This window comes from Equus asinus, chromosome X (assembly GCF_041296235.1).
Source record: "Equus asinus isolate D_3611 breed Donkey chromosome X, EquAss-T2T_v2, whole genome shotgun sequence".
Classification (NCBI taxonomy): domain Eukaryota; kingdom Metazoa; phylum Chordata; class Mammalia; order Perissodactyla; family Equidae; genus Equus; species Equus asinus.
The window spans coordinates 55,759,603-55,782,578 of NC_091820.1; the positions used below are offsets into that span (position 1 = coordinate 55,759,603).

Genomic DNA, 22,976 nt, shown 5'->3' on the forward strand with positions numbered 1-22,976 from the left:
AGGAGGATCTGGAATAGGGAGGGCCCTCCCAGTGTAGGGGAGGCAAAATAGAAGAACTTTGTCTTTTGCCAAACTGTCTCAAAGGTCAGCATCTGCCTTCCTTTCTCTCAGTCTTCTTCTCCCCCTTTGTATTGTATCCCTTGTCCTTTATTTCTGTATAGTCTCTTGTCCCCCACTCAAGTCCCCAGAACCATCCTGATCACAGACCTCAAACTAAGACACTCGCTTACTGATCATTGATTCAGTACTAGGGCTTTCCAGGCATTAGGAGCAGAGGCACTGACAGATAAGATATGGTCCCTACCCCTTTAGAAGGATACAATCTTCAGGTGCAAAAAACAACCAAAAAACCCACAACTCAATTTGCTTACAATGGGCATAAAGTTAAAACAAGGTAAGAGGCAGGAATTAGAGAGAGGAATGAGGGCTTGCTTCCCCTCTCTCACTTTGGTCTGTATTTGGGACTCGCCGAGGAACCAGGTTCCACATCCCCACCTCTGCTCCTGGGAGCTGGTACTGAGGCCTGGAAGACTGGCTTACTCCAAGGGAGAACAGTCCTCAACAGGTCAGTGGCATGGGGAAAAGAAGGAAGGTAGGAAGGGAGAGTGCTCCATATTAAAAAGAAATTAAGATCTTGCCAAAGGCCTGAAACCTGAGTTTGATCTGGTCTTTGAATCCATCTGCCAATCTGTGGGAAATACAGAGGAACCTGCTGAAGCACAAGGTAAGCAAGGTCCAGGCTGTGGGAAATTCTCCGGGTCAAATGCCATGGGTTCTTCAACAGATAAATCATCAGGAAAAGAAAAGGATGGAGGGACAACCTGTACATTAAAATAGACTTAAACTCTTCAAAAGTGCCAAGATCATGAAAGACAAGGGAAGACCAAGAAACTGTCACAGATTGGAGGAGACTAAGGAGACATGATGATTAAATACAATGCGGGACCTGATGGAATCCTGAAACAGAAAATGGACATTAGTAGAAAAAACTGGTGAGATTCAAATAAAGTCTGGAGTTAACAGTAATGGACCAGTATTGGTTTCTTACTGTGACAACTGTACCATGGTTCCGTAAGATGTTAGCATGAGAGGAAGCTGGGAGAAGGATATGGGGAACTCTCCGTGCTATCTTTGCAACTCTCCTATACATTTAGAATTGTTCCAAAATAAAAAGTTTGAAAAAGAGAAAATTTAAGGGACATATCAATTTTTTAATGGGTAACACTAAACCATAGTCATTAGAGAAATACTTTGGGAATGAATAGAAATGCATAGAAATGCAAGGAAAAGATGTATCTAAGTGTCAGGATAATGCTTACTTTGGGAGGAAGAGGCGGGTTATGGATGGAATGGGGAACATGGAGAGGCTTCTCGAGTGGATGGAAAAGTTCTATTTCTTGACCTAATGGTGGTTCCAAGGTGTTTGTCTTATAATAATTCATCAAACCATACATTTTTTTTAAAGATTTTATTTTTCCTTTTTCTCCCCAAAGCCCCCCGGTACATGGTTGTGTATTCTTAGTTGTGGGTCCTTCCAGTTGTGGCATGTGGGACGCTGCCTCAGCGTGGCCTGATGAGCAGTGCCATGTCCGCGCCCAGGACCCAAACCAGCGAAACCCTGGGCCGCCGAAGCGGAGCATGCGAACTTAAACACTCGGCCACGGGGCCGGCCCCTCAAACCATACATTTGTTTTAGGTGGTTTTCTGTATCTGGGTTTTATTTTAAATGAAAAATTAAAGAGAGAGAGATAGACTTAAGAGACATAACATCCAACTACAATCAGTGGACCTTGTTTGGATCCTGATTCAAAATTAACCAACAATAAAAAGACGTTTGAATATGGACTGGAATTTAGATATTATTAGAGAATTATTGAATTTGTTAAGAGTCATAGTGGCATTAGTATTATGGAAGAAAAATCCATATTTCTGTAGATATATAGTAAAGTGTTTAGAGGTGAAATGACATGATGAGTTAGAATTGCTTTAAAATACTAACCCCCCAAAAAAACGAATGAGGAGAGAGATGAAATAAGTATGGCAAAATGTTAATAATTTGAGGATGAACACAAAACATGAACACAACGATGAAACTTTGTTGCTTTCTCTAGTTTTATGTGTGTTTGGAAATTTTTATAATAGAAAGTTAAAAGAAGGGGACAGTGCCAAACCACGCTGCCTCAAAGCAACAGTCTCAACAGACACCTAACCCCAGGTGCTCTCCATCCCACAAACCCCCAGAGCTCCTTTCCCACCAGCCATCTCCCTGAGGTCACAATCCCTGTAGTCTCAGAGCGGCTGGATCTCTGGGTCTCTAGAACTGGATGGCAGTCCTTCTTACCTTTCTCCATCCTGATGTCCTAATAATTCCAGGAAAGAGAGTCAAAGGGCAAATGGGCAGAGCCCAGGACTCAGACCTATGGGGCAGTCCTTGGTACTCCAGAGCCTTCCCCCTGCAGTGGGTGGGTGGTGGGTGTTGGGCAGGGCAAGGAAGGGAGAGGACAGGTGAAAAGCCTCATAATCATATGCGTTCACTATTGAGCGAAGCTTCCAGAGGCTGGTGTCATCTTTGGTTGGAACACTGTTCTGAGATCTTCACCTTCCTCAGGCTCCTGGGCACCATGCCTTATTTCAAGCAGCCTAAGCACTTCCAGACTCTAACAGTTGTGCAGTGGCCCTTGAGCTACATTGTCTTGTGTGAGTACCGATCCAAGAGTGCATGGCAAGAAGCCAGAGTCAGAGGCCAGGGCCAGACCTGGGGCAGTTTTTATGCTTATGGGAAGTCTCATCTCTGGCTTTTGATCATCTCAGATAGTAGCACAGAGTGAAGCCAAGGAGTCTCAAGTTTCAGGAGGACCCTGGGGAAGGAAGAGATAGAGCTCCAGGGGCCAGTGAGGACAGGCAGCGGGATGGAACAGTCATGATAGATTTGAGTAGATCTAGCTAATTTTGGCCACTTCCTAATCCCCACTATCTGGAGAGGGGAAGTGAGGCCCAGGGAATAGGTATGATACGTCTATGATCATAAGGAAGCATGGGGAGTGGGACAGAAGAAACATTAGCATTACAGACTTAGAGAAGTATAGCCTGTGTTTGAACCATGGAGTTTTCCATTCTGGGAGGAGGGTGGTGATAGAATTGGGGGAGACAGAGATAATGAAAGAAATGGCGAATGGGTAAGAGGACGAGAATGGTGGATGGGAAACAGTAGAGGGATGCAGATGCTGTGTGGGCGGGGTGTGGGGAAATATGGGTAGTATATGGGCAAGGGAGGGTGGGCTGGTGATTTAACAAGGGTTCAGGGATGATGGATAGGGAGGGAAAAGATGGTGGACAAATGGGAGCAGGGGGAAAAAGCTCCTGGCAGGCAAGGAGCAGGCATAGAGGGATGGTGAGCAGGCAGGGAGATAGGTGGACAGGGATGACAGGTAAGTGGAGAAATATGGTAGATGATAGAGGAAATGTTTGAAGGAGAAGTGGACATGGGTGATGGATGGGCAGGAGTTGGATTACGCAAAAGTCCAAGACCAGAAGCTTGGGTGGTTTGGAGGGCTCTTAATGGGGCTAGATACGGTCAAGTTCTGCTGGTAGCACAAATTTGGTCTGACCTGCTCCCTCATCAGTTTGGATCTTGCAGCCATTGTTCATTTACCTGCTGCTTACATCCCTGTGGCTGCTACCAGCCCTTTACTTTACCTGGCTTTTCCTGGACTGGAAGACCCCAGAACGAGGTAAGACTCATGGACCTAGAAAGAACAGGGCCTAAGAATGTTCCACCTTAACCTGTAACCAGGGAGTCCCACTCACTGTGGCACAGGCCTCTCAATCAGGTTCTGAGAGCCACAGGGGCTGAGCCAACTGGAACTGTCCTGGGGTCTCTTCCTTTTCCACCTCTCTAGTAGAGCCCTGGTCCCTCCATGCTGCTAGGGAAGCCCCGGGTGAGCGGCAGGGGTGGGGTTGGCACACACAGACACCATCTCCTGCTGATATTTCTGTTTCAGGTGGCAGGCGTTCGGCCTGGGTAAGGAACTGGTGTATTTGGACCCACTTCAGGGACTATTTCCCCATTACAGTAAGTGTCTCTTCCCCAGAGTCCCTCGTAGTTCCCAAAATATTGAGCACTTGTGCCAAAGGACTAGGGTTGTCCATAACGAGTATCCCGGAGAAGTCTTAGTGCAGGCTGGACATACTTCAGGACTCAGCATTGCCACTGGGCACTCACTGCTCTGCTAGGACACTTTGGACACCTTTGGCCTGACCTACCAGATGACGCAGGCAAAAACACGAATATACTTCAGCGCAGTTTAAAAAACATTGATTGAAAGTCTACTCTGTACCATGTTTGGGGGACAGAGAAGTGAGTAGGATGTGACCTCTGCCAACAAGGAGCTCACATCTAATGGGGAGGACAGACAAGTACATATTTGTGGTTTGGTACAAGGTACACAAGTAGTTCAGATGAGGGGTAAGGAAAGGCTTCACAGACATGGTGATATCGAAGCAGGGTTTTTCAAAGTTCAATAAAAGTTACTTATGCAGACATTGGGAGGGGCATTGGGGGAGAAAGCACCAGGAAGAGGTTCAGAAATGTACTGCAATGTTGATCCTCTGAGCACTCTGGAGTAGACAAGAAACACTGCCCCTATTTTTAGAGCAGAGCTCACTGACCTTTCTCACATAACTGCAGTCATAGAAGACGATACCATGCATAAAGTGCTCTAACTGAGTGGCTGAGACTACTTGCAACCACAGGCAAGAGGCCCAGCAGCTCTAGCTGCTCTAAACCCTGCCTGGTTTCCCAGAGGTTGAGGACCCTATCTCAGCCCCCTGAAACACACTTATGGCCTATCTGTTGAAAAGCTCCCCTTTAGAGAATGTCCTGATCCCTGAAGTGTCTTCCCCCTTGCCTCCCCACGTGATCTCATTTCACCACCTCTGGTGTTTCTCTCCATGGCTGCAGATGCTGAAGACTAAAGACCTGTCACCTAAGCACAACTACCTCATGGGTGTTCACCCCCATGGCGTCTTGACCTTTGGTGCCTTCTGCAACTTCTGCACTGAGGCCACAGGCTTCTCGAAGATCTTTCCAGGCATCACTCCCCACTTGGCCACACTGTCCTGGTTCTTCAAGATCCCCCTTATTAGAGACTACATCATGGCCAAAGGTGCTTCTGACCATACTTCCTGGAGCTTCTGGCTCATTTCTCTGCTTGGAGATGCACCCTTTTAAGCCACATCCCCTACCTCTCAATCCCATCTCACCCTTTCTCCCCCACCCCCCATCATCATAGCATAGTGATTAGAAGCATATGTTCTGGAGCTAAATTGCCTGGGTTTGAGTCCTGGCTCTGCCACTTACTATGTAGTCATGGGCAAACTACTGAGCCTCTATTGGTCTCAGTTTCCTCATCCGTAAAGTAGTGCTGATGATAATAGTCCAATCTCAGATGTGATGTGATGAGTAAATGAGGTAATACAAGTGTTCAATATAGTGCCTTCCACAGAGTATGTGCTCAATAAATAAAAGCTGTTGCTGTTAATGGCAATAGAAGAAAAGAAAAGGGTAGAATTATTGTTGGGATTCAGAAAGTCCTCTGGTTACCCATCCCACTGAAAACCTTTCTATTGTAGTTTCAACCCAGTGCCTCCTGCGAAGTGGAGATATTGCCTCAAAGTGAAACGTGTTGTGTTTGCCCACAGCCTTCTCTTCTCCATACCCTTTGCCCCATCTCATTGACCCTCCTCCTAGGACCCATGGGAAAGAGGGAACACAAACAAGCCAGTGAGGAGTAGAGCAGAGGGTGTTCCCTCTCAGCCATTTTCTCCTCTCCTGATCATTTTGCTCCTCTCTCTGCTCCTTGATTCTCTCCAGGTGTGTGCTCTGTGAGTCAGTCAGCTATTGATCACCTGCTGAGCCACGGCACTGGCAACCTCGTGGGCATTGTAGTGGGAGGGGTGGGAGAGGCCCTGCAAAGTGTGCCCAACACCACCACCCTCATCCTCCAGAAGCGCAAGGGGTTTGTGCGCACAGCGCTCCAGCATGGGTAGGTGTTCCTCCCACGGCAGAGGGGGTGGCCTTCTTTAAGCAGCATGACCTGGTTGGCGATGCCAAGATGAATCAGACATGAATCTTGACCTCATAGAACTACCTAGTAAGTAGCAGAGATGACCTTAGGATTTCCAAAAAGGTTTAGGTTAGCCACTCCTTCTGAGCTAGCTGAACAAGTTCCCAGGAGGCCAAACCAGAAACCCAGATTCTTCATTATCGGGGGGGGTTCCTGATTCATTATCAGCCAGGGCTCCCTTAGTATATAGATGACTCTCACATTATCTCTATCAACATTGATATCTACATCTGTCTGTTAATGGTAAGTTCAAGAGGGAGTACAGTATGGTGAGTATGCACGTAGGCTCTGGAGTCAGGGGCCTGATTTAAAATCCTGGCCCCATGACTTACCGTGCACTCTGGGACAGGTTACTCAACCGTTCTGAGCCTTGGTGTTTGCATCTTCATAATGTGGCTACTAATAATGGTACCTACTTCATAGGATTATTGTGGGGTTTAAATGAATTCATTCACATGTAACACCTACCAAGTGCCTGGCACACAGTAAGCAATGGATAAATGTTAGTCACTCTGACTTAGGGATAAACAGTGGGGGCAAAGAGCAGGAGCCCAAGGGTGGAGCTGTGGGGTGTCCCATCAGGTTAGTAGGCTAGCTCACTGGATACAGGGACAATTGTCCTATTGCAGACTCAGAGAAGAGGGAAATATTTCTTCTAAGGACCTTGTCTGAGTGGCTTGTTCATCAGTTTGGAGCATAATGTAGGAGAGAGTTCCGGGCTGTGAGGAAGAAGTCCTGGGTTCTAGTCCAGGTCCTGCCACTCACTGACTGCTTGAGTGACCTTCCCCCTTGAGAACCTGGGCTTCTGGATCTGTAAGATAAAGAAAATAACCCCCTACTGTGTCTTCCACTGTCTCTGTTGTGAGGAACCAGTAAGGTAACATATATCAGAATTCTGAGATCATTATTAGTAACTCACAAAGAGTTGAATGAGAGAGACTGTGTTCTCTTTACTCTTCTCTCACAGGAAGACTTAAGGAGCCTGTTTCTCTCCCTAGGGCACTGTCAGGGTGAATTCCCACGGCCTGTGGGAGGGAAACAACCTTTCTCTGCTCTAATTCCAAGACTCAAGGACAGAATTACCTTATACATAGTCCCTGTGGGTGAGGGACATGTCATATATACACATCTGGGCAGAATCATCGTCATCGTCTCTGTGCTTCCTGCTAGTAGAAACAGAGTCAGATGTTCCCCTCCTTGACACCTCCTGGAAGCTTTTCTTTACATGATGTAGGTCTCGGGACATCTCTGCCCAAACTCCTTTTCCTTTCCTGCACCCCCATATCTTGCCCTTGTGATCCTGGACTAGAGATAGCCTTGAAAATTTCAGGACAAAAAACACTCAATATGGGAGCCCTATTTAGTGCAAGAAAAAATGCTTTATGTCACGGGGATTTTATAATAGATGGGAGCCTGGCCATGAGCAAATGTTCTTCTTACCCTAGCCTGTGTTTGGGAAATAAATCGGGGTTTTCCTACAGGGCTCATCTGGTTCCCACCTTCAGTTTTGGAGAAACCGAGATCTTTGATCAGGTGCTGTTCCATAAAGACAGCAGGATGCATAAGTTCCAGAACTGCTTCCGCCATATCTTTGGTTTCTATTTTTGCATGGTCTATGGTCGAGGCTTCCGCCAAGGCTCCACTGGGATCCTGCCATACCCATTGCCTATCATCACTGTAGGTGAGTGCTGCTCTCAGCCCCAAGGCCACCTAAGCTCTTTTTCAACCTCAACCTCCCCTCCCCCACCAAAGAAGAGGGTATCAGAGGAGGAAAAGCTGGGAGCTGCTAACATGGGATGCGAGAGGATTTGGCCCAGGGAAGGAGAAGAAGGTTAAAGAAAGAGAAGAGTCTAATACTTGCCTTTCCCTTTTCCCACCTCTCTTGGCAGTTGGGGAGCCTCTGCCAGTGCCCAAAATTGAAAATCCAAGCCAGGAGATGGTGGACAAATACCATGCACTCTATGTGGATGCCCTGCACAAACTGTTTGAGCAGCATAAAACTCAGTATGGCTACTCAGAGACCCAAAAGCTGCTTTTCCTGTGACTGAAGTGGCTGCATGCCCAAGAGCACATGCCTTTACTGCTAACCAAAAAGGGGGAGAAGGGGGATTGAGGGAGGGCTAGGTATGTCAGGGGAGGGCATTAGGAATTGCTTCCTTGCTACAGAGCCCTTGCAGTTGCTGGCCCTGAGGAGCTTCACCCAGTCATTCCTCAGATGGGGCATTCTCAGTCCTCTCAAGCCCAGCCAATTGCATGCTCCCTGCCCCACCCAGGTCCTGAAGGACTCCAGTGATAGCCAGGCAGCCTGAGCAGCCCCCTCTCTGGTTGTTGTCTTAATGCATTTTTAAATTGAGATATATTTTGCATACCATAAATTTAGCACATTTAAAGTGTAAAATTCAGTTGTATTTAGTATATTGCACAACCACGACCATTATCTAACTTTAGAACATTTTTCAGCACCCCTCGAAAGAAACCCAGTACACGTTAGCAGTCACTCCCCATTCCCCCATCTCCCCCAACCCCTCCACGTTGTAGCATGTATCAGTACTTCATTCTTTTTCTGGATGAATAATATTTCATTGTATGTATGCACCACATTCTTTATCCATCCACCAGTTGATGGATTTCTGGGTGGTTTTCACTTTTTGGCTATTGTGAATAATCCTGCTATAAACATTCATGTGCAAGTTTTTGTGTGGTAGTCTGCTGTCTCCAAATATAAAGGCTTACCTTATGTCTACACCACTAAGCTAGCGAGCATGCTTTTCAGAAAGATCAAAGACATTTTACTCAGGATTACTTTTAAGTTGGCAGAGGCTTTTCACATAGGTCACTTTGTCCTCACAATGGTCCTCTAACACCATAATCCCAAGGTATTTGCAACCACCCCGAATCTACTGTGGGGAAGGTACTTTATATTTTAAATCCTGACTAAGTTCTGTTTTAAAGTTTTTCTTAAAGCTGTATTCTGAGAATTTTAAAAGAGTAAATAAAAACACAGGTGTCTCTTCCTTCACAAGGAAACCAACAAAAGACACACTTAAAAGCATAGCAAGGGACCAAAAGTTAAAAGACCATTTAGAAATTCATACAACTCAATAGCAAAAACCAAATAATCTGATTTTAAAATGGGCAGAGGACCTGAATAGATATTTTTCCAAAGAAGACATCCAGACGTCCAACAGGTACATGAAAAGATCCTCTTCGTCACTAATCATCAGGGAAATGCAAATCAAAATCACAATGAGATATCACCTCACACCTGTTACAATGGCTGTTATCAAAAAGACAACAGGTAACAAGTGTTGGCAAGGATGTGGAGGAAAGGGAACCCTTGTGCACTGCTGATGGGAATGTAAGTTGGTGCAGCCACAATAGAAAACAGTATGGAGGTTCCTCAAAAAATTAAAAATAGAACTACCATATGATCCAGCAATCCCATGTCTGGGTGCATATGTGAAGGAAATGAAATCAGTATCTCAAAGAGTTATCTGCACTCCCTTGTTCATTGCAGCATTATTCACAATAGTCAAGACATAGAAACAACCTACGTGTCCACTGACAGGTGAATGGAAGAAGATGTGATACAATGGAATATTATTCAGCCATAAAAAAGAAGGAAACCCTGCCATTTGCAGCAACATGGATGGACCTTGACAGCATTATTCTAAGTGAAATAAGTCAGAAGAAAGACAAAAGCTGTATGATCTCACTTATCTGTGGAATCTAAGAAAAAGGCCAAACTCATAAAAACAGAGTATAGAATGGTGGTTGCCAGGGGCTGGCAAGTGGGGGAAATGGGGAGATGTTGGTCAAAGGGTACAAACTTCCAGTTATAAGATGAATAACTTCTGGGTATCTAAGGTACAGCATGGTTATTACGGTTTAGTATAATGTATCATATATTTGAAAATGGCTGAGAGGATAGATCTCAATGTTCTCACCACAAAAAACAAAAATTGTAATTATGTGACGTGAGGGATGTGTTAACTAACCTTATTGTGGTAATCGTTTTGCAATATATATGTTTATCAAATCATCATGTCATAGACCTTAAACTTACACAATGTTATATATCAATGATATCTCAATAAAGCTGGGAAAAAATGGGGAAGAAAAGGCCATTTAGACTAGCTTTTTTTCCTTTTCTTAGCCCATAAATGTTGGGTTTTGGTGGGGTCCCACCCTCTTCTCTCACTTTACACTGTTTCCGGTCTCAAATATCTATTTCTAAACCAGATTTCCCTCATAAGGAATTTCCCTCAAAACCAGTATATCCAGCTCACCAATCTCTAACATGTACTTTAACCTCAACATACCCAATACCAGGTGAATCATCTTCCCCCTAGTTAGTTCTCTGCTTAAAATCCTTTATCATTCCTATAATGCTTCTACCAGCATATCCTAAATCATGTTCTCAGTACCACCAATGTTCCTCAGATGTTGATGAATATTGCACAGAAAAAAATGGTTCTGTGGTTAAATAACTACGGGAGATGCTTAATTGAATAAAGTTAGATAGATGTATTTAATGAAATATTTTCAAAGTCTTTACTACACTGATGAGCACTGGTGACTCTCTAAGAGGGACTGTTTAGTGTTTCCCAAACTTATCTGACAACAGAACCCTTGTTTACATAACACCTATTACTTTCTCATGGAATATCTGGAGTGCCTCTAAATACAGTCTTGTAAATGCTGGTCTACAGGACAAAATTTAAACTCCTTAGCATGGCAGAGAAGGCTGCTGGTAATATCATGAAGGTGGCTGATTTGATTTGGGGGCCTATCAGATTGGGAGAAGCCTTGGTAGGAGTCATTGGGGCCCACTGGGTGGGTCAAAACCTCACAGGGGGTGATCAGAAGGTAATTGAGTAAAAGGGGAATTGGATTTGAATAGTGCCCACCTGTCCTGGTTGTCCAGGAAGGGGCAACAAGAGCAGCATTTTTCCAGAAGAGTCTCAAGGGCACACATGGGAATGAGGCTACACCTGGAAGAGTGAAAGCAGAAGTGGACTGCAGTTTCAGCCTTTGCCTTCCCGTTAGCATTGGCCACTTGATCCTCCTCAAAAATTTATTCCCCTTGTATCTTTTCTTCTCACCATCACTTTCTACCCCACAATGCAATCTCTTGCCCTCCCTCTTTCTCCTCCTCCCCTCTAAGTATTTTTGAGACACTCTAATACTCTAAGCTTTTGCTCCACACTCTGGATGTCACAGTGACTTCGTACGTGGTGGTCATCAAGGGAACTAATCAGTAGGACTTAATCGCAGAATGTGAGAACAGGAAGGAATATTTCCAAAGAGTGGCCAGGATGGTGACCCCAGTGGACCAAATGGCCAGGGATCTGTCTGAGGTAATCATGGAGACAAAAAGTGAGCAGAGTACTTCAGTGATATCCAGAGGGCTGCCCTGCAGAGGGAAGAGCTGTACTCTGTCAAAGATTTTTGGACCCCGGCTATCAGCCAGGGAGTTTAACACCTCTCCATACACATAATAGTTGATTGGTCCAACATGAAGGCCAAAAAAGGCCGTTCGCAGTCTGGCCCCTCTTAACCTCCAGTCACTCCCTATCATGATCTAAATAAAGTAGTACATTGGCCTACTTCATGTTTTCTGAACATGTTCACATTTCTTTGACTTTGTACATGTTCTCTCTACATGGTAAAGCCTATTCATCTTTTAAGCCCGCATCAAATATCACGTTCTCAGTGAAGCCTTCACCAGGAAGAATTAATAACCCCTTCCTCCATCCTTCCATAGCCTTTTGATGACTCTACTGTGGTGCTTAACACATTATATTCCAGCATAATTATTTGCTTCTAGGTGAGTCTTTCCTACTCGTTTGAGAGCTTCTTGAGAACAGAAACTGTTTCTTACTTGTCACAACATTCCCAATGTCTAAAGCAGTGCCTGGCATGTGATAGCCACCGAATATATATTTCCCAGAAGGAAAGAAGGGGTTTCATAGGTGATTTCATAAAAGAAAGGCACCAAAGAGATAGATAAAGTCAGGGCATTTAGGTCCAAAGTATGATATACAATGAAAGTATAATAAGCTAAATAAGATAGCATAAAACCACATAACAGAAAAACTGAAAAAAGAAGTTCAAGGAAAAAATTAAACATAGAGTAGAACTTTGGGATTTACGGATTTAATATAGCTTCAATAATCTGCAAGTGTGCTTCACTGCATTGAAGCTCCACGAGCACAGGGCCTACAAGTGTGTAGCTCAGCTCTCTATCCTCACCCCTTAGCCCAGCGCCTGCTTCATTGTGGGTGCTTGAGAAATTATTGTTGAAGGTCCATGACATGGGGGCAATTTCTAATTCTGCCAAAACAAGTGATTTAGCTAGTGAATGAACTGAACCATATCAAAATGTAAACTTAGTTTTGTCACTCTCTACTCGTGGTTGACCCTACTAAGGATGTGCAAGGAAAACTTGAAATTTTCAGTTATACCTTTACAGCACTTACGGATGAAAATCAAACAGTCTCAGGATGCATGGCTTGGGATGTATTCCTCACATATCAAAGGTTTGCTGTATAATGTGATTGGAGTGTCAACACTCTGCTATCAGGATATGGCAAAGCAAGTAAACAAAAAGCTGATTTTAAAAATATGGAGCTGAATAAAACAATATATAATGTAAACTAGGCTGTCAAGTGATAAGAACCTAGTAAGCAGGACAAGGAATTACACTTTCTTCTCAAGTGCACATAAATCATTCACAACTATTGTTCATGTATTTGAATTCAAAACTTCTTTTTTAAATTCAATTTATTTAAACAAAAACAAAAATGGTTCATCCATTTCTCCCACTCCCACCCCCAGCCTCTGGTAACCAACAATCTGTTCTCTGTATCTATGAGCTTGCTTTATTTATTTATGTATGTTTTTAGATTCCACACATAAGAGAGATTATATGGTATTTGTCTTTCTCTGTCTGATATTTCACTTAGCATAAGGTCACAAATGGCAAGATTTCATTTCTTTTATGGCTGAATAATATTTCATTGTATATATGAACCACAGTTTCATTCATCTATCGATGGACACTTAGGTTGTTTACATATCTTGGCTATTGTAAATAATGCTGCAGTGAACATGGGGGTGCATGTATCCTTTTGAGTTAGTGTTTTGGTTTTCTGCGGATAAATACCCAGAAGTGGAATTGCTGGTTATATGGTAGTTCTCTTTTTAATTTTTTTTTTTCTTTTTGAGGAAGATTAGCCCTGAGCTAACTGCTGCCAATCCTCCTCTTTTTGCTGAGGAAGCCTGGCCCTGAGCTAACATCCATGCCCATCTTCCTCTGCTTTGTATGTGGGACGCCTACCACAGCATGGCTTGCCAAGCAGTGCCATGTCCGCACGCGGGAACCGAACCGGCAAACCCCAGGCTGCCGAAGCGGAACGTGTGCACTTACCGCTGTGCCACCGGGCCGGCCCCTCTTTTTAATTTTTTTGAAGGACTTCCATACTGTTTTCATAGTGGCTGCACCAATTTACATTCCCATCAACAGTGCACAAGTGTTCCCTTTTCCTCATATCCTTGCCAACACTTGTTATTTCTTGTCTTTTTAATAATAGTCATTCTGATGGGTATGAGGTGATATCTCATTGTGGTTTTGATTTGCATTTCCCTAATAACTAGTGATGTTGAACATGTTTTCTTGTGCCTGTTGGCCATCTGTATGTTTTCTTTGGAAAAATGTCTGTTCAGATTGTCCATTTTTAATTGGATTGTTTGGGTTTTTTTTTTTTTTTTTTTTGCTATTGAGGTGTGTGAGTTCTTTATATGTTTTGTAACCTCTTATCAGATATATAATTTGCAAATATTTTCTCGCATTCAGTAGGTTGCCTTTTCGTTTTGTTGATGGTTTTGAAGCCGGGTACCTGAGGGTTACTGTAGATATTCAATAAGAACATGATTGCCTTTTTTTTTTTTTGAGGAAGATTAGCCCTGAGCTAACATCTGCCACAAATCCTCCTCTTTTTGCTGAGGAAGACTGGCCCTGAACTAACATCCACACCCATCTTCCTCTACTTTATATGTGGGATGCCTGCCACAGCATGGCTTGACAAGTGGTATGTAGGTCTGCGCCCAGGATCCAAACTGGCGAACCCCGGGCTGCTGAAGCGGAATGTGTGAACTTAACCACTGCACCACTTGTCTGGCTCCGATTGCCTTCTGACTTTGTTCCCAACAAAGACATAGATGAATCTTGTCAATCTCCTGTTTCCTTGTTTAACCTGAGGAATGACTAGGGTCTTGAGGCTTTGTGAGTTTGTTTTGTAGAATAAAGAGAATGCCTTTGGGGAGGTTGCGATCATTGGATGGCTGGCCCCCAGCAGCCTTTGCAGATTGCCCATGGACTTATCAGGAGTGACTCCTTTGTTTCCCCAAAACTCCTCCTGCCAATCCCCTTAGCTCTATAAAACACCCCTGCTTTTTGCTCTGGTGAAGGTGGATTTGAGCAAACCCATGCTCCTACCTTCTCATCTTGGCCAACACAAATGGGGCCCTTCTCCATCTCCAAGTGACACTGGCCATGATATCAGTTCCCCTACATTAAACCCAGCATATACAGGGTTAAAACCAAAAGCACTTTCCCTGCTTACTCCTTGGCTTCCTGGCACCAGAATCCACCATCCCCCACAGAGGCAGACAATCAAGGACAGCCACTTGGACTCTATTTCATCTCCTCCCCTTCTCTGCAAGCAGCCTCCCAAGGCAGAACACTGGCTGGTGGGAAAGCTCCAACCAGCAAGCCCACAGGCTCCCTAACCCCGCCCCACAAGCAGACACATTCTTTGCAACCTTTAAACCCCTCGCCTCCCATCTTTCTGGTAGACAAGAAGAGACTAATTTGAGGGCTCATTCTCATCTCCTGGCTGATGTCACCCAAAATGAAAACGCTTTCCTTGCCATGGCCTCGCGTTCCAGTTTTTATTTGACCCCTCTTGTGTGGCAGGTAAAGAACCTATGTTTGTAGCTGGTAACACAAGCACTGATGTCTCAGTGTTTGGCTTGCTGCACACTGGGCACGCAAATTTGAGATTAAGTGATTCAGTATCAGTTTCCTTTGCTGTGCAGAAGCTTTTCAGTTTGATGTAGTCCCACTTGTTTATTTGGCTTTTATTGCTTTTGCTTTTTGTGTCAGATTCAAAAAATCATTGCCAAGACCTATGTCAAGGAGCCGTGTGTGTTTTCTTCCAGGAGTTTTATAGTTTCAGGTCTTACATTCAAGTCTTTAATCCTTTTTGAGTTAATTTTTGTGTGTGGTGTAAGATAGTGGCCCAGTTTTATTCTTTTGCCTGTGGCTGTCCAATTTTCCCAGCACCATTTATTGAAGAGACTGTCCTTTCCCTATTGCATATTCTTGGCTCCTTCATCATAAATTAATTGACTACATATGCATGGATTTATTTCTGGGCTTTCTATTAGGTTCCATTGATCTATGTGTCTGTTTTTATGCAAATACCATACTGTTTTCATTACTATAGCTTTGTAATACAGTTTGAAATCAGGGTGTGTGATGCTTCCAGCTTTGTTCTTCTTTCTCAAGATTGCTTTGGCTGTTTGGGGTCTTTTATGGCTCCACACAAATTTTAGGATTGTTTGTTGTAGTTCTGTGAAAAATGCCATTGGTATTTTGATGGGGAGCATTGACTACGTATATCACTTTGGGCAGTAGGGACATTTTAACAATATTAATTCTTCCAATCCATGAACACAATTCTGTGTTCTTTCCATTTATTTGTGTCTTCTTCAATTTCTCTCTTTAATGTCTTGTAGTTTTCAATATACAGGTCATTCACCTCCTTGGTTAAATTTATTCCTAGATATTTAATTTCTCTTTATGATAATTCACTATTAGTGTGTAGAAATGCAACAGAATTTTGTGTCTTGATTTTGTATCCTGCAACTTTACTGAATTAGTTTATTAGTTCTAAAAGTTTTTTGATGGAGTCTTTAGGGTTTTCTATATATAATATCATGTCATCTGCAAATAGTGACAGTTTTATTTCTTCCTTTTCAATTTGGACACCTTTTATTTATTTTTTCTTGTCTGCTTGCTCTGGCTAGGACTTCCAATTCTATTTTGAATAAAAGTGGTGAGAGTGAGCATCCTTGTTTTGTTCTTGGTCTCAGAGGAAAAGCTTTCACTTTCTCTAAGAATCAACAACAAATTGCTTTTGAATCGATTGTTGACTGTTCTGTTTTTCTGTTATCTTCTCACCTAGAAGGCTGGTCCTTACCTACTCTGGGGCTATAACTTTCTTGATAACTTAGGGCCTTGATAGGTCTTCCTGGATACCTCAGACATTCACTCATTCATTCACTTCATTCAACAATATTTATTGATCACCTATTACATGCTAGGTGCTGGAGGAAAATAAGTCAGACACCTACCCTGTCCTTAAGAAGCTCAGTCTACTGGATGAATATTCAAACACAGTTGACAGTTATTAATATTGACTTACTATGTAGCAAGCATTCTCACATGCATACTGTATAAAGCTATGCACGTGAAAGAGAAGTGATGATGTCAGGCTACAATAGTAGGTACACGATGAGTACAAGACAACTGGAGGAATTTAAATTGTTGAATTTAAGATTCATTAGGGGGCCGGCCCGGTGGTGCTGTGGTTAAGTTTGCATGTTCTGCTTCGGCTGCCCAGGGTTCGCCGGTTTGGATCCCGGGTGTGGACATGGCACCGCTTGTCAAGCCATGCTGTGGCAGGTGTCCCACGTATCAAGTAGAGGAAGATGGGCATGGATGTTAGCTCAGGGCCAGCCTTCCTCAGCAAAAAGAGGAGGATTTGTGGCAGATGTTAGCTCAGGACTAATCTTCCTCAAAGAAAAGAAAAATATTCATTAGATTCTTGGTTTTCCAGAAAGTTACTTAAGTCCATAATAAATATGACAAAAAATTATATACTGTTAATCTTGCTTTCGTGACTCTGGACTCTTTCAGAAAGGAATTTAATGTGTTATAAAAGGTTACTGTGGGAAAACCAGTTTTTAAATCAGAAGTAAACCAAGCAGTATGTAACAGACTCTGCTAGTACCCTACCCAATACCTATTATCCCAGTCTTCCTTACTCAGAGAACCCCAACTTGGTTTGGGGCAGCAATAAACCCAATTTCCCATACACATAGCTCAGGGTGGCCACATGACCTAGCTCTGGCTGATAAGATTAAAGCAAAAGTCTACTGGGTGGTGTTTCTAGAAGGGCTATTGTTTTCCTAATAAAGAAAACAATTTAGCTTACCATCCTTTAGCTTTTTGTCTTATACTCTTACCCCTTTCTTCCTGCATAGAACACAGACAAGGTGCTCAGAAGTTGAGCAGCCATTTTACAACCATAAGGATGAAGAAAACCCACTAAAAAGATGGTGAAGCAGGAAGCTAGAAGGATTTTTCTTGAGCAGCTGCACCCACCCTTGTACTGCCTACCTTGGAATTTTTTTGTTAGGGAAAAAACCCATTTTGTTGAGCCACGACAATAGGGTTTCTGTTACATGCAGTCAAATGCAGTCCTAACGAAGCTGGGTATCTGAGGGTTACTGTAGATATTCAATAAGAACATGATTGCCTTTTGACCTTGTTCCCAACACAGGCATAGATGAATCTTGCCAATTTGCTGTTTTCTTAGTTAACTTGAGGGGTGACTCAGGGGTCTTGAGGATTTGTGAGTTTGTTTTGTAGAAGAAAGAGAATGCCTTATGGGAGATTGCAATCACCAGATGGCTGGCCCCCAGCTGCTGTTGACGCCCAGAAGTAAGATTGTCCAGGGACTTACAAGGAGTGACCCCTTTGTTTCTCCGAAGTTCCTCCTGCCAAACCCCTTAGCTCTATAAAACCTCTCATTTTCTGCTCTTATTAAGGCAGATTTGAGCAAACCCATGCTGCCACCTTCTAGTTTTGGCCAATTCCAATAAAACTTTCTCCTTCTCCAAGCACTAATGTCTCAGTGATTGGCTTACTGCACATCAGGCACATGAATTTGAGATTAAGAGGTTCATTATCACAACTGATAAACTGTACCTCGAAAGGGAAACGTTTGCAAGAAAAATATTTTACTTTTTATTAGGAGAAAGAGAAAAAGTCTTTCTTCTGATTTGAAAAGCAATGATATTGTCTGCAAAAAGAAAGGTACTTTTCTTTTCTTGGTCTGTACTTGCCCATGGTGGAGAGCAAAAAATCTAGGAAAGAAGGAGACATAAGCTAACTCCTGCCCTCTGATCAAGTGGAACCAAGATATAGATTTCTCTTGGGGGCCGGCCCCATGGCCTAGTGGTTAAGTTCGGTGTGCTCTGCTTCAGCAGCCCAGGTTTGCAGGTTCAAATCCCAGGTGTGGACGTATACCACTCATCAGCCATGCTGTGGTGGTGACCCACATATAAAATACAGGAATATTGGCACAGATTTTAGATCAGGGCTAATCTCCCTCAAGCAAAAATAAAGAAGAAGATTGGCAACAGATGTTGCCAGGGCTAATCTTCCCAGGAAAAAAGAGAGAGAGAGAGAGATTTCTCTTATTAGGGTAGTGTCTCTTAAAATGTGTCTTGGCATAGTAGGTTCTTGAGATGCACCTCAGGAAAAAAGAAAGAAAGAAAGAAAAGTTTCCTTAGTCAATAAGTTTGATAGATATTGCATACAGAACCTTTTCCTCTTAGAAAATCACAGTGGGCATTACAATGTTAAAGGCTCTGGGTAAATCTTGTAGCAAAGAAATCTGCTTAGCGTCATTTAGCCCAATCCCTCAAAAACTTGGTAACACCTATTACTAAACTAGAAGATGCACTTTGGGAAACTGCATTAGAGAAATGAATAAAGACAAAACCTTGTAAAATCAAACTGGCTTAAATCCTCAAAAAACCCAGAGCAATGGCTACCCTCTAGAAAGGAATCCAGCAAGACTCAGTGTGGGTAAAAAGACATATTTTATTCACTTTGGAGGTAAAGGGAATGAGGCTTACAATGAACAGTAAGTGAAATACCAGTGAGAAGTACACAGATTGAGCAGGTGCCAGCAGCATGATGTCCCCTGAGAGGGCATTAGTTGATTTTTATCTTGAGTTTTCCAAGTACATCTGGTTTCTCCTTCCCATCAGTAGATCTAAGAGCACTACTAGGGCCTCAAACCATAGTACACAACGTACAGTAATAACCCCAGAAGGATTTCATCTTCCTCTTTCTCTTGGACAGTTGCCACATTTAATAATTTACACTTTGACTCAAGGAGGGATGATTTTTCTTCTTCCCACTTGTGACCTAAATACATAAGTTCTGGCAATCAAACACATACCAAGGTGCCCTCACAGACAGCCTCATTCTTTGGTTGTACTCAAGTATTTTTGCACTTCTTTTTGGTGACAAGCCATCTCTCAGCTCAAATGGGAAATAACAGCCCTATAGGTTATGTATGGCAAGTCACCCATTCAATGAGTTATTCTGAAATCTTTGGAAAGAGGTAGCGGCATCTAAGAACTCGAAGGGAAGGAAGAATATAAATGAATGTAAACAGTTCTTGATTACAAAAGCTATTTGAGATTGGCCTCTTTAGTTCACTCATTGGCTAATATCTTTTGTATGCATAGATCCAGGCTGGCAGGGAATCAAGTATTTTTATTATCTATCTAAGTGTCTTGTCCTCCTTGAATTCCCTTAGGCATTTGACACTGTTGCTTACTTTCTTAATTTTTCTTCTTTTCTTTCATTCAAAGGTTTTTTTTTTATTAAGTTTTATAAGTCCTTCTTTTTGAAATTCTCTTCTCCCTTGATGCAATGCCAGAGTCCCAATTTGTTTCTTCCCAGTCCATCACTATGGTCATCTCTCAGTGATCAGTTCTTAGGCTTCTGCTTCTCACATTCAAGGGTTCATTCTTTGTCATGATCTTAACTATCACTTCTAAGCAGCACCAAATCCAAATCTGGAATTCTGGCTCCTCATCCAGCTACACTAAAGTTGAGAACTGTTGAAAAGAGGTTCCCACCCATGGGAACTATACATGATATTTCTTCATCCATTACTTCTGTACTTCTCAACAGCCCTGCCAAACAGGTATCACCATTCCCAATTTACCAATGAGGAAACTGAAGCTCAGAGAGATTAAGTAACTTGTCTGAGATCATGCAGCTGTTGAGTAGCAGATCAAAGATTCAAAGCCACGTCTGGTTATCTGACTAAAATTGCTTGTTCTTTCTACTACTCCTTATCACTTCCTTCACCAAAATGCTGGCTTTCATCACATCAATGAAGAAAAACAGAGTCATAGGTAAAACATTTAGCCTAACCAGTTGGGGGCTATGGGATGAAGTAGTAGGAAATGTGGGGGAAGTGAAAGTTCAGATGTACCACCTTCTCCTCCTCTCCACATCCAGGTTAGACTTACAAGTAGGCCAACTAGTGAGTAGCTAGTGTATTGAGATGTGAGAGATGCTGGACAGGCCTACTTTCCTTCAAAACATCTTTCTAATACCCTCCCTACCTCTACTACTCCTAAAGTGCCCCCTAGATCTTTAGGTTCGTTAAGGTTCCTGTGGCCTCTTAACATGGAAATATACTCAGGAGAAGAAACATTAAACTGAATTACTGACATATAATCATTCAGCAAATATTTACTAAGCACCATTTATTAAGCAAATGGGATGATATAATAACAACCATTTATATTTGCTTAGCTCTCTAGATTTTCAGAGCCTTACCATGATCTGAAGTACTTAAAGCTGAGGTTATGATCCTCATTTTACAGATGATGAAATTGTGGCTGAGAGAGTCTGACTGACTCACCCAAGTGACACACCTGAGTCCCACTTTCATAACCAGGGCTCAAACTTGGGTTTTCTGATTTTCAGTCCTATGCTCTTTCATGATCACAGTAACTCACGGGGTTTACAGGTGGGAACTCAAAACAAACATATATAAAGAGTCAAATAACAATTCCAGATAATAGTATAAGTAATATCAAAAGACAAAAAAGATAGCACAACTAGAAGGACCTACAACTAGAATATACAACTATGTACTGGGGGGCTTTGGGGAGAAAGAAAGAAAAAGGAAGAAGATTGGCAACAGATGTTAGCTCAGGTGCCAATCTTTAAAAAAAAAAAAAAGACAAGGAAGTGTCAAATGACTAACATGGACAATAATTATTGCAGATGACCAGGAAGGTCACTGTGGGTAAGAGTTAGCAGGATTTCAACTTGTGTTGAAGATGCTAAGGAACCATGAAAGAGTTTTGAGTAAGACAATGAAACTGTGAAAGCAGTCCTTGGGCTGCTCAATCTGGCAATATACATTGTACAGGATGCATTCAGGTGAGGAGAGACTGGAGGTAAGGAAGACCAGTTAGGAGGCTGTGACAGTCAGTCGAGGATCAGGTGACAAGAGTTTGTATTAGAATGGTAGCACTGGGACCATAAGGGAAGGTCAATTGTAATTGATATGATGAAAAAAGAAATGGTTAGAATCTCCTGAAATAGGGAGGGAGAAGAGTTGAATTTGCCTGAGAGTTTTGAAGCTTAGGTGACTTGAGGAAAGAAGACGCCATGAACAGAAATGAGCAAGACAGGTAGGGAAACCGGTTCAGGGAGGTTAGTTTTTGACATCTTGGGTTGAAAGTAACAATGGAAGATCCAAGTGAAACTGTTCAGTGGGCAATTAAAGATATCAAGGTGGAACCTGGGAGAAGGTCAGGCCTAGAGCTGAGTTGACATGGTGTAGTGGAAGGAGATCTGGGAGCCAGGGGACCTGAGGTCTATTCTCTGCTCTGCTACTAACTTACTAAGTCATGGGTAAGTCATCTCTGGGCCTGTTTCCTCCTGTGTAAAGTGAGAGGGTGCCCAGGCCCTAGAAGATTCCTAAGATAACAAGTACTCTCAAGGACTATGAGTCAAGTGAATTGTATTCACGTGCATATATGTTGTCTCCAAGAGAAAATCAAGCATCAGATGGGGAGAGGAAATTAAATAATCCCCAAATGCTATGACTATGACAGATCTCAGACCTCTGTTCACTTAGTGAGTAAAAGAGAAAGAGAAGCCAGCAAAGAGAGAGGAAGTAATAAGAGAGAGAAAAGTAGGAGGAGAGAAATTTTAAAGCAAGGGAATAAAATAGGGAACTAAAATTAAAAGTGTTACAATAAATGGAAGAAATATTTATGTCAAATATGACAAAGGGTTAACATGTATGTTAAATACATTAAGAATATGTTTAGGGCCGGCCCCGTGGCTGAGCAGTTAAGTCCACGTGCTCCACTGCAGCGGCCCAGGGTTTCGCTGGTTCGGGTCCGAGGCGCAGACATGGCACTGCTCGTCAGGCCACGTTGAGGCGGCGTCCCACATGACACAACTACAAGGACGTGCAACTAAGATATACAACTATGTGCCGGGAGGATTTAGGGAGATAAAGCAGAAAAAAAAAAAGAATATGTTTAGATATATAAGAAAACCACTAAGATGTCAGTTGGAGAAGGATATGAACAGATAGTTCACACAAGAGGATATGCAAATAGTAAGCCTATGGGAAAGTGTTTAATCCCATGAGTATCAAGGAAATGAAATTGATGAATACTGTTTAAGCCATCCAAAAAGATTTTTATAAAGTCCAAGCTAGAGCTGCAAGGGAACTGGAACACTCATGTATTATTGTGGCGCTGAAAATTTATGCAGTCCTTTTGGAAATCAAGATCCATAAAAATGTTCATGCTCTGATCTGGTAATCCCACTCCAGGAGACTTGTCCTACGAACAGAACTACAAAGAAGAAAAAAGCCATACGCATTAAGATGTTCAAAGCACAGAAAAATTGGGAGTTATCTAAATGCCCAATAA

General features: G+C 42.7%; 2 protein-coding genes across 4 annotated transcripts in view; both read left to right on the top strand.

Annotated features, from left to right (window-relative positions):
- The first annotated feature begins 2,522 nt into the window (after positions 1–2,522).
- Positions 2,523–9,810, top strand: AWAT1 (acyl-CoA wax alcohol acyltransferase 1). Of its 2 annotated transcripts, none has more exons than XM_014835605.3 (7): positions 2,523–2,697; positions 3,624–3,731; positions 4,002–4,072; positions 4,961–5,165; positions 5,873–6,044; positions 7,607–7,806; positions 8,015–9,810. In XM_014835605.3, exons 1-7 carry the CDS (start codon positions 2,526–2,528, stop codon positions 8,167–8,169), a joined length of 1,083 nt encoding a protein of 360 aa, XP_014691091.2. In that variant the 5' UTR covers positions 2,523–2,525; the 3' UTR covers positions 8,170–9,810. The 2 variants fall into 2 exon arrangements, with proteins under 2 accessions (XP_014691091.2, XP_044619929.1); XM_044763994.2 differs by having other exon boundaries at positions 9,643–9,810.
- A 5,157-nt stretch (positions 9,811–14,967) lies between these two features.
- ARR3 (arrestin 3) overlaps positions 14,968–22,976 on the top strand; it is a 34,841-nt gene continuing 26,832 nt past the window's right edge. For both annotated transcript variants that reach the window (XM_070503170.1, XM_070503169.1), the window contains exon 1: positions 14,968–15,105. The gene's annotated coding sequence lies outside the window, so the exon portion shown is untranslated. The remainder of the gene's footprint in view (positions 15,106–22,976) is intronic.

What these genes read in the sequence shown, in the direction of transcription:
- AWAT1 (XM_014835605.3), top strand. Translation starts at nt 2,526, where the DNA reads ATGCGTTCACTATTGAGCGAAGCTTCCAGAGGCTGGTGTCATCTTTGG. An exon ending in CGCACAGCGCTCCAGCATGG is followed by an intron (nt 6,045 to 7,606) that starts GTAGGTGTTCCT and finishes GTTTTCCTACAG; the next exon opens with GGCTCATCTGGTTCCCACCT. An exon ending in ATTGCCTATCATCACTGTAG is followed by an intron (nt 7,807 to 8,014) that starts GTGAGTGCTGCT and finishes CTCTCTTGGCAG; the next exon opens with TTGGGGAGCCTCTGCCAGTG.